This window comes from Gobio gobio (genome assembly GCF_949357685.1).
Source record: "Gobio gobio genome assembly, chromosome: 11".
NCBI classification, from domain to species: domain Eukaryota; kingdom Metazoa; phylum Chordata; class Actinopteri; order Cypriniformes; family Gobionidae; genus Gobio; species Gobio gobio.
This window is the reverse complement of record NC_137104.1, coordinates 37,740,573-37,752,234: the sequence shown is the minus strand read 5'-3', so window position 1 is coordinate 37,752,234 and position 11,662 is coordinate 37,740,573. Positions and strand designations below refer to the sequence as shown.

General features: G+C 46.9%; 1 protein-coding gene across 1 annotated transcript in view; it reads right to left on the bottom strand.

Moving 5' to 3' along the window:
• The window catches only part of LOC307133461 (fibrocystin-L-like), a gene marked incomplete at its 5' end in the record, with an annotated part of 76,754 nt that overhangs the window by 17,128 nt on the left and 47,964 nt on the right, over nt 1–11,662 (bottom strand). Inside the window, 7 exons of the mRNA XM_079828545.1 lie at nt 1–135; nt 316–467; nt 1,004–1,195; nt 1,366–2,395; nt 2,507–2,643; nt 2,743–2,984; nt 3,223–3,352. The exon at nt 1–135 is cut by the window's left edge and continues 25 nt beyond it. Of these exons, the coding sequence (XP_079684671.1) occupies nt 1–135; nt 316–467; nt 1,004–1,195; nt 1,366–2,395; nt 2,507–2,643; nt 2,743–2,984; nt 3,223–3,352 (2,018 nt within the window). The remainder of the gene's footprint in view (nt 136–315; nt 468–1,003; nt 1,196–1,365; nt 2,396–2,506; nt 2,644–2,742; nt 2,985–3,222; nt 3,353–11,662) is intronic.

Sequence of the window (11,662 nt, the reverse complement as noted above, 5' to 3'; positions counted from 1 at the left end):
CTGGTTGAAGTACCAGTCCCCATTTACATTCGCAGTGGAGTTTAGGGGCAGGGAGGAACCATTCCTGTCATCTATAATGCGGAAGCGGTCGGGTGTCTGAGTCAGGTTGTGATTCATGATTATATAATTTGCTGGCTGTCATGGAGAAAGAGAGGAAAACATTTACTTGATAAATACTAAACTTAATTGGATGGAACATAATTAAAGGCATAGTTTTTATTGACCAGGCTGTCATTCAAAAAAAATAAAAATAAAATTACATTTCATTTGAAAGCATATTGAATTATTTAGTAATGTGTAGTGTGCACACTTTACCTTAAAACCGTAGACCATTCCATTGTATGAGATGTTGGTGATTTGGGAAGCACCATCAAAAAACCAGTTATAGGTTTGGCCGGTGGGCAGCATTGCCATCCAGCCAAATGAGTGGGTCACAATTTTTTCAAGGAAAGGAAGCACGCATGTCCCTAAAGAGAGGTACGACATTGAGAGTTGTTATACCAACAAATATGCTTTCTAAACATCACAGCTCACTTCAACCCAACAAACATAGAATGCCCCCAAATGTTAATGTATGTAATCTTTAGTTATTTTTTTAGAATCATTGAGGCCATGTACACACTGTAAAGATTAAAGAGTGTCAGTCGCATTTAAATGTGGAAGTCCCCTAAATCAGTGGTAGGCCACGTAAAATCACAGAGTCATTGCATGCTGAGGCGCACAGTGCACAGAAGTCGGAAACTTTCTGCAGAGTCAATAGCTACAGACCTCCAAATGTGTGTAAATATGCACTACATACATGTCTTGCAATGGGGGGGGGGGGGGGGGGGGCGCTCTTTGGGACATTCTTTGTGAATGACCCCTAAGATTTTTTTACTAAATCCCAGAAAATTCTGTAAACCGAAAAAGTAAATACAGAAAGAGTCAATTGTATAGAAACATGTTTAACATATGCATATACATTGTTTTTCATGGCTCAATTGCCCAGAATATTTCACCCTACCATATGAGTTGGTCAGAATCACATTTTTAGCCTGAAGTGAATATGGTAAGGAATTGAAGACGACCAAGCGGTGGAAGTCAATGGTGTTGTCACACACTACAGCAGGGACGCCAACACTCCACTCTGTTCCCGGAAAGCAGTGTCTCGGGTCAAGTAGGTTATTCCTTGGTACCACCTTGTAGCTAATGTTGCCTTTTCAAAAATATTAAATATTCATTTATTATTTGTTACAATTGCTTTGACAATGTAAAGTTTGAGTTTCAATATGCCAATAAACCTACGTATCCATTAAGATATTGTAACACAGATACATTTTTTTCAAGTTATGGATCTATATGCTGTAATATCTATATACTATATACCTGTCAGGGACCCATCAGTATCTACTAGCGCCACCTCATGCTCCCATCTGAACCAGGCCTTGTTGGGCGACTGATAGTACTGGATCCCACTGAACCTTGCGCTCCAGCCTCCACAGCGGAACATGCAGGTTCCAACTATTTCTGCAACCCCAACTGCAGCACACGATGGACGGTTGAAGTTCACAAACTTTGTGTTGATGACGCTCATACCATCATCCAGGGGCAGGACAACACCACGCGCGGTGCAGTAGTTGCTCCCCAGCCCCAGCTCATCTACGTGACCCACCATGGTGCTGTTGACCACGGCCGCCCCTCCATCCAGTCCCCATCCGCTGACATACGGCTGGATGATCCTCTTGGCCTCCACTCCTGCCTTCTCATTATTGACCATTAGGAACTCGCTGAACTGGACTGCTCCTACATTCACCCACTCTGCACCTTTCTCGTTGTTCCAGGAAGTGAAGCGGCGGAAGACTGCTGGCGCTGGTGTAAAGGAGTAGCAGCTTCCAGTACGCATTGGGAAAAACTCTTGGAAGATCCACAAGCCAAACCAGCCCTGTGAATGCACCGTATTGTTGAAGAACTCTCCTAGTGGTACTCTCTTCTGACAGATGTTGGCATCATACGAAGGACCGTCGGGATTATCATGCATGCGGTACCAGAAGCCGAAGTGCGTCCCACCAGCCGCGACATTGTGCCTAATAATGTTATTAGGGTTGGTGACCCAGTATGCAGCTGGAGTTACATCGTCATTTAGTAAACTGGTGCTCTGTTTTACAAATACCGCCAGATTATACTGGAGAATGTTGCCAGTCTCAATACCATCCTCAATAAAGAAGGCTCCGCCCATGATATTGTAGATGACGTTACGCTCCACCAGCAGGTTGTGGGTGTTGTGGATAGTGATGGCACGGTTGTAAGACTGGTGGATGGCACATCCACGCACGTACGACTTAAACCTAACATCACCCATTAGATGCCAGTGGATTGGGTAGCGTCCCAGACGGAACGCTTGTCCAACATTGAAGAGCTAAAGGAGGACAAAGATGAACATAATGCCATGATTGAATTTAATAGAAAATATTTAGTCTGAAAGGTCGAGTTTTGAAACAAAAGTTTTTTAAACAAAATTAATGTTAACCTCAACATATTCAATTCTGCCAATTGCCAGATTTTGGTTCGGTTGTGGAGCGTGGAACATGATGCAGCCACCAAACTGGTCACTTCCTACTTCTTCTCCAAACCTACCCTGGAAACAAGTCTGGGTGGCAAATTCCCCTGTAAGCAAAAGCATTCATACAATTAGCTAAAATAGCTAATCACATGACTTTCAGCTGTCTGTCTTTCCATCCACAGCTGAGGAAATAACATCCAAACCTGTGTTGAATCCATCAGGGCAAGCTGCAATCTGATCGTTCCACTCCACGTTGTTGGATCCACGGACAACAATGTTTCTGGTAAGAAGGCCCACCTCTGCTCTCGCTTCAAAAACGGTCCCATCAGGCAGTGTGACAGACACACCCAGATGAGTGTATCTCAGTGGTTCGGTCAGAGTGAGGGTCCTACCGTCAGCTGAAACTGAGGCAATTCTCATCAACTCATTCTCGCGCTGACTGTGTCTGTGAAGTCATTCAAAACATATTTTTGCATTATTAGCATTAGCACTGACAACAATCATTTTTAAAGCATTTAGCATATTCAATTTGAACCAGAAGAATTGATACAGTAAGTTTATAATTTAGATTTTTAACCATAAAGCGATTCAAATTATTTTACCTAAAATTGCAAAAATGTTTATACTTTTTTCTTTCTTTTTTTTTTAAGTAAATTGAATTCATTCAACATTGGTGTCAATACCTATGCCCAGTGGAAGCGATGACAATTTCGTCGCCAGTCTTCCAGGTGACGGCATCCATCAGTGTCAGCGTGTTGGAGCCATTTTGTGCAGTCTGAGAAAGGCGAGTCCACGGCATAGGAACAGGGATTCCTGGAGAAGTAGGATTGTAGTTAAGCCCCGAACACAATCTCTCACTGCAAGGAAGGGATTTTGCACTACAGTGTCTGTATCAGGGACATGTAGCACTTCTGTGAAGCCCACCAAAGGGCTTTTCTAACTTAATTGAGCCTTCTGGCAATGTTATGAAGGTAATCTCTATATTTGTGAGGATTACTTCATTTTAGGGATTGTGTTTCTGACTTTGTGACTTTTTAGATTCAAATTATCCAGTATCTCTGAGTTCCCTGTCGAAAGGGAACTCGCGCTGCGTCAGCTTGACGCTACGGGGAACGCCTCCAGTGTGACAGGTGTCTGAACTACTATCGAATCACGGCAATCCTATTGACCGGCGACAGCCTATGATGTCATCAAGGTGCGACCAGGAAGTATAAAAGGACGCCTTGCCAACATGACACCGCTTCTTCGTCTTCAGGGACTGTTTTGTCTGAATTGCTTCGAGTTAAGGTAATCCAAATTCATTATTGTATACACACAAGCTGTGTGTTTCTGCCTGGGATCAAGAACATGCACAGTCAGCTCTTATCGAGTTGTTTGTTTGTTTGTTTAATGTGAGCGTTTGTCAATCTGAGATCGCTCTGCTCTCTTCTGATTCTCTTCCAGAGGGAAGAGGGTTTGGCATCCGAGACTGATGATGCGGTCCCCGCTCATGCCGAGGCTGATCGCGGACGCACGTCATGGTTTCCCGGATAGAGCTCGCTGAATCGTCATGGGAAGGCATTCTTCCCTTTGACGATCTGGCGGCTGACGAGACTTGTTTGCAAGTGCTCTAGGGATGGCTGTGAGAAGGAGGATTAATCTTCTCAGCCATCCCGACTGTGCATGCTGAGCCGTTGAATGTTATGAATCACGCTGCAGGCGGGCTGCGGCCGCTGTGTTGTCGCGTTAGAGGAGAGATCTCTCATGTTGGATTAAATGATCGATTTCTCCCCAGCCATAATCATTGGCTCAGTTGGGCTTTCATTCCTTCCTGATCTTCCTAATTAGATCGAGAGGGCATGGAATAACCTATGTTCGGTACATGTTCACTGATATCAGCGGTATGACATCAGCAGTATGCCGCTGATGTCGGGAGGATGGTAGAATATGGGTATGTGTCGTTGCCTCTGATTAATGGGATGTTTTATCTCTGGGAAGCTGAGTGCTCCAACCCTGCCACCTAAACGATGTGTCATTTTAATGGCAGGGCATACACAGCAGCGGGTCAGCCCGGTGCTAATTCTTACACCATGGCGGTGTTTCATGTGCACCAGGCCGGTTTGCTGAGGGATCTTGATCAGGGGATGTTTTCCCTGATGCGGTGATGCGTCTGAGGACCTGCATGCCACTGAGATCCGGGTCCCAGGCAGGCGGGAGGCGTCACGGTCCGAGGACCGGAGACAGGGCCCAATGGCCAGCATTGCCTCTCGTGCGCCCCCACAGTCGGGGGTGGGGCACAGAGAGGCGGACTCCCGGGAGAAGTAGGAGCTGTGTATCACAAAACGCAGTCAACGTTCATGATGGATCTCCTCCCTGAGGGTGAGATGAGAAATTACATTGACCCTCACTCCTCTTCTTCATCATCTCCCCAGGCGCTTCTTACATCCGGCCTAGGTGGGTCCGCGATGATGTGCTAGGGCCCGCCTGGCTGGTTTGTGAGTGCGCCCCCTCAGGCCCGTGGTAGTGGTACACCTAAGCATACATGTGGTGAATTAAGCTTGTGGGTGGATATCAATTCGTGCCACAGGCGAGCGGGTAAGTCCCCTATAAGAGGGAAAAATATTATATATTTTCTGACTTATGCTCCCTTTAGAGGGCTTCGGGGGTCGCTGTGGATCATTGGATATTTCTTAGGGCCTGTAGTTCCCCTGTTAGGTTGGCTAGAACGATAAAATATTATTTACCAGTTGCTTAAGCTCAAGCTCAGGTATAAGTGAGCTAGTATTGCTAGTGGAAGCCAGCAAACACTATATATGGTACACGCTGTGAGAGCTGTACAGCCCTTTTTATTCCCAGACCTAAAAAGCTAAGATGCGCTAGAATTAGCGCTGGGAATGCCGCTCATTTCCTGCGGGTGTGTAGCGGTTATATATGAAAAAAAAAAAAGGGGGGGTTTTTGTGTTGAGGGAAGGCTAGGCATTTTTTCTCCTAGTATTAAGCTGCTAACTGGTAGCCGCCTCAGGGTAAGGCGGTCTGTATCTTCTCTCAGTGTAAATTTCTGAGAATGCAGGATCAGACCATGCTAGAACTACAGTTAGATCTAGAGCCAGATCTATTTAACGACTGGCACTTCGACCCGAGTGCCCCTTTTGCATGGTGCAATAGTAGCGGCCCTTTTTGGACCTCGGGTAGAGATCTAGATTGGCCTAGGCTTTCTAGGGATTACGGAGATGCACGCCAAGAAGCATTTGCACTCCGGGTAGCTGTTCCTTTTTTGAATCTAGCTTTATTATTGTCCCTAATGTAGCATCCTCTTATGTAGAGTAGTCCGGCCAAGGCCCGCCCCCTTACCTGCGTTCTGGGGCTTTTTCTAGTAATGCAGGTTGGTGCTGTGCAGAATTGATAGCGACTTAGCCAGTAGTCATGGGGCAGGGTTAAGGCGTTTTTTCATGTAAGTACGAAAATTCCGTATGCATAGCTCAGCCCGGCCCTCCAGAGCTAGTTTTAGAAGCCGCCAGTTTTTTGGCAGGCGCTGGCCCTTCTTGTATATACCCTGGCCAGTTGGTAGTACTCCCCTGACAAGGCAGGGTAGATTTGAGTACCTCCACTCCTAGCTCTGTATCATTCTGCCTCACCCATGGCTCGGGTCGAGCAGCACTTCGCAACCCTTTGTTTATGTTGGTTTGGTTGTGAGCTCGCTTGTAGCCAGAGCATTGCCATGGCTGACGCCCTTGCACGGTATGGTAGGCCGCTATTAAAGCTAGGACCTCCATGAGGTGGGTGGCGTATGTGGTACTCCCCCCGCTTAGGGGGTACAGGGCGGTTGGTTTGCCGAGTACCCTGCTATGGACAATGTGATTAGGTTCCAGTGCTTGTAGGCGCTGCCGATAAGACTGCACCATTATACAGTTGGCTCCAGAAGGAATTGGAGGCCTCCAGGATGGGTCACCCAGCTTGGCTGGGATGGATTGTAGGACCAGCTGGCTGTGAGTAGCCAGCTGGGGCAGTCTTGGCAGTAGACTCCAGGTCAGGTAGTAGGCCTCAGAGACAGGCCTCCTTGCGAGTGAGTCCCGACGGTTGGGGAGGTTGGCAATTTATTAGCTGCAACCTGAAAAATAGGTAGTCAGCCTTGGTAGGCCTCTGCAAAGTTCGGCCCCATGTGTATTGCGGTATATATTGCTCCCCAACGATGTCGGCTTCAAGTAGCAGAATTTCCCAACTAATAACCCTAGTTAGCAGTTGGATGTTAATTTTTGTCAGCCAGCAGAGAAGCTACTATCAGCCCAAGGTTATAACAGCCAGTTTTTCACTCCTTCCACCAGGAAGCCGTCCCTGCAGGCCTGCTGTGAGGTGGTAGGCCCCATCGGGCCTCCCTGAAGGCAGGCTCCCATTCGCCAGTCGCTGTGTCAGCTAGCATGGGCTGCTAAGCTGTTGATGGGTGGTAGGCTGCACCAGACCTCCCTGAAGACTCGGCATTTGGTGGGTTGTGATGAACCGTTGGCAGGTAGTAGGCCTCACCAGGCCTCCCTGAAGGAGCGCTCCTGTTTGCCAGTCGCCGTGTCAGCTAGCACAGGAACTGCTAGGCTGCTGCTGGGTAGTAGGCCGCACTAGGCCTCCCTGAAGACTGGTCGCAAGGTAGTAGGCCTCGCCAGGCCTCCCTGAAGGAGGGCTCCTGTTTGCCAGTCACCATGTCAGCTAGCACAGGAACTTCTAGGCTGCTGCTGGGTAGTAGGCCGCACTAGGCCTCCCTGAAGACTGGTCGCAAGGTAGTAGGCCTCGCCGGGCCTCCCTGAAGGAGGGCTCCTGTTTGCTAGTTGCCGTGCCAGCTAGCACACAAACTGCTAGGCTGCTGCTGGGTAGTAGGCCGCACTAGGCCTCCCTGAAGACTGGTCGTAAGGTAGCAGGCCCCGCCAGGCCTCCCTGAAGGAGGGCTCCTGTTTGCCAGTCGCCGTGCCAGCTAGCACACAAACTGCTAGACTGCTGCTGGGTAGTAGGCCGCACTAGGCCTCCCTGTAGACTGGTTGTAAGGCTTTGCTGGGCCTCTCTGAGGGCCCGTTATCAAGTTGTAGGCCTTACTAGGCCTATCCAACTCTTAGCATAAGGTAGTAGGCCTCACCAGGCCTCCCTGAGGGCATGTTTCTGGGCTCCTGGACCATCAAAATGAGAAACAGTTAGCACGAGTCGCCTGCAGGTAGCAGGCTGGGCCTACCGGCAGGCCCGCTCTCAGGTAGTAGGCCTCACTAGGCCTCCCTTGAGGGCGAGTTCCTGAGTGAGGATGCTCGGGTAACTAGCAATGCTTGCTGTCAGGTAGTAGGCCTCTACAGGCCTCCCTAAAAAGCCTGTTATCGGGTGGTAGGCCTCACCAGGCCTCCCCAAGGGTGAGTTCCCGAGTCAGAGGTGCTCGGGCAGCTGGCTTAGTTTGCTACCAGACGGTAGGCCTAAGCACTAAAATCTCCCTTAAGGCTCGCTAAACAGGCCCTAAGGGCTTGCTATCAGGTAGTAGGCCTCACAAGGCCTCCCTGAGGATGAGTTCCTGAGTCAGACGCTCAGGCAGTTAGCAAAGCTTGCTATCAGGTAGTAGGCCTCACAAGGCCTCCCTGAGGGTTACTTTCCGAGTCAGGATGCTCGGTTAACTGTTGTAGCTTGACTATCAGGTAGTAGGCCTCCATTAGGCCTCCCTGAGAAAACGAGTTTCCGTTTTTCAGCTACTTTGACAGTCGGCTTCAACTGCGATCAGGTAGTAGGCCTCACCAGGCCTCCCTCTAAGCGAGATCCTGAGCCTGATTTCTCAGGCTTCTCTGGCATATATTCCTATTATACAATGGGCATCACTAGGCCTCCCTAACGGGTCTTTAGTTCTCAGTACGAGGACTGCTAACTGGCGTAACGCTGACAGCCAGTGGTGACTTGCTATCAGTGATCTGGCCCTTAGCCGGCAGCATCTGGTAAGGTCTTACCCTGGCGCGACTGGTGTCGCTTCTGCTACTTGGTCCCCAAGGAGGGGATTTCAGCCTGCAACCTGGTTTACCTACCGGGCAGCCCCCTTTAAGCTCCCCTCCTTTCGGAGGGTCGTATGTGAGCCGAAGCTGCCTGGGCCTGATCGGGTGGTCGTAGGCCCCTAGGGTGGCCTCCCAATTAGATCAGTTTTTAGGCCAGTCTGGCCTCCTGAGTGTTTCTATCTGATAATAGCTCAGTAGATCCTAAGATCGAGCAGATTAACTCCCCTCGCTGGCAAGGGTAGAAATCGCTATGCTGAGTACTGCACTCCGGGATTCCCGTCTCTGAGATCCGGTCTGAGGAAGACATTGCCATTCTGCAGTCCCTTGGACTGGATGCCTCTCCAAGAGGCGAGTACCCAGAGGCTCTGTTATCGACATCGGCTGAAGCGCCCGTTAGAAAAAGGGGCACCAAGCTAGGCCTCCTTGGTGGCGGTAGTGGCTGGCTGGGGCGCCCTAGGGCCCCCTAGCCACATTCCCTTAAAGGAGCCCCCTTCTTTCGAATGGGTTGGATCCAGGCCTTTGAGCGGCCTGGGTAGAACTTCTCTAAGTGTTCGAAGCTTCCTACTCAGGCTTATAGCTTGGGCTATGACCGAAGGGAATGCTGTCACTGACAGCCTCTGTGACCAGAGGGGGGGTGGTTCAGGCATTTCAGTTGAATTTGCTTGTTCTGACAGTTGTCACTGCCAGTGGGCATGCACTCCCCTCGGCATGGCGGCGTTGGTATTTCGTTCCCCGTAGCGTCAAGCTGACGCAGCGCGAGTTCCCTTTCAAAAGGGAACGTCTCCGGTTACGTATGTAACCTAGGTTCCCTGAGAACAGGGAACGAGACGCTGCGTCGCTTTGCCATGCCTCAGGGTTTGCCTGCCAAACAGTCCCTTCAGACGAAGGGCGGTGTCATGTTGGCAAGGCGCCCTTTTATACTTCCTGGTCGCACCTTGATGACATCATAGGCTGTCGCCGGTCAATAGGATTGCCATGATTCGATAGTAGTTCAGAAACCTGTCACGCTGGAGGCGTTCCCCGTAGCGTCAAGCTGACGCAGCGTCTCGTTCCCTGTTCTCAGGGAACCTAGGTTACATACGTAACCGGAGACGGTTTCTGTTACTTTAGTCAAGTTAAACAAAAAAATTATAATAATCATCATTAAATATAGTTTAAGGCAGTGGTTCTCAAACTTTTTATATCAAGTACCACCTCAGAAAATATTTGGCTGTCCAAGTACCACCATAATGACCAACATTAAAATACAGTAGTGTAGTAGGCCTAACTATTCAGCTACAGTCTGCACAGTTAAAAAACGAGGCAGTTTATTCCTAATAAGAATATTTTTTTGTTGTTTAACATTGTAAATACAAAGTTTGTACACTGTGCTTACATACAGGTAAACAAAATAATAAAACAATGATTAAATTAAAATGTGTTGTATCTAAAAGTTAAATTAAAACTGTAATGTACTTAAATGTAAAAACACTTTACTCAAATAAAGATGAAATTAAAATGTATTGTTTTAACATTAATTTATATTTAAAGTCAAAATTAAATATTTGTTCTGAGTTTGTCATACCACAGAAAAAAAATTGTTATTTAATGTGTGCCAAATTTAAATGATATAAAAAATAAATATAAAGCCAAGCAAAATCTTGAAAAAATAAGCAGCATTCTTTGCTCTCAAACTCTGGGTGCGTCTCAATCAGCTCCCTAGTTCAGTAGTCAGGGCACTGATCAGGGAGCCAGCCCATTGACTAATGTCCTGATCAGTGCCCTGACTACTGAACTAGGGAGCTGATTGAGACGCACCCACTGTCTGCACTGAAACCATGCCCACTAGCAGGAACGCAGCAGTAAGCGCACAAGACAACTGGGCAGTGGCACGTACTGTCTGCAACGATGGCACCAGATGTTGGTGGGACGGGCGGATGAAGTCCTGTGTCGGTAAGGCAGTGGATTATCAGTGAATACCAGTTGTCTCTGCTTTTTATATGTTTTACAATTAGGTAAAATGCATTTACGTGATGATGGCATAACTAGCTAGCTAACTGTAGGCTGTAGTAACTAATTGTAGTGACAGCAATGCACGATTGAACGGGCGAACTGATGCAAATGCACTCTAACGTTAGTTGTTTTAGTGTTAGGGGAGGGGCCAGGCTCAGTGGTTCCAGCGCGTCATCGAGCCACCATTTTAGAACAACACAGTTCACAGTGTTTGTAACGTGTTTCAGCAATACATTTACAACATTTATAATGTGTTTAGAATAGAAACAAATTTTAGAATCGTCATTACAGCGACTTTAATTTAATGATTCCTCCACTAGAGGGATCCTGAGTACCACTAGTGGTACGGGTACCACACTTTGAGAACCACTGGTACATTTGTTTAATGTTTATGGTTATGCATTATTCAGCTTATTTCATATTTACACCAGGGACATGCGGCCCATATAAGCTGTGAATGTACTGCATACCCAAGCCATACGTTGACTCGCTAATTAACATTAAGACTATGGCAATACGTACATAACTCTCTGTTATTTATTTATTTATTTATTTATTTGCCCAACGACGGAACTTTTCTTCAAATCTGCCAGTTATGGAGGGTTTCGGGTAAGTGGCTCCAGTACAGCTTTGGCGTCTACGCTCAGATGTTAAGTATCGTCATCATTGTCATGCCTTCTCATTGGTTTGCTTGTTTTCATGCAGAGAGAAAGCTGCCCGTGAATCGCTAGCCCAAGCGGAAAAATGTGCTGTTGCTGACAGATCTTGATCAATGAAAATCATATTGTATGTGATACAAAACTAACTCAACTAAATCAAGTGAAAAAAGTCATAACTGAAACTGATTTTCTTAGTATTTCTTTTTCTCCATAAGGAAATATATATTTTTACGAAAACTTAACTGTTAAAGACTGACCTTACTGTAAGCAGACCGACTGCAGTTATCCAACGCTACTCGAATCTATGCGTTTGTTAAAGTCATCAATTTGCATTATTTCAACTTATTTTTCAAAGATGAAATGTTTATTACACTCAGATTTATTCTAAATATATTTTACAAAATATAAAATATATTTTTATATAAATATTTTATACAAAATATGTTTTTCTAAATATATTTATCTTCTATTTTATTGTATTTATTTGTAACAGG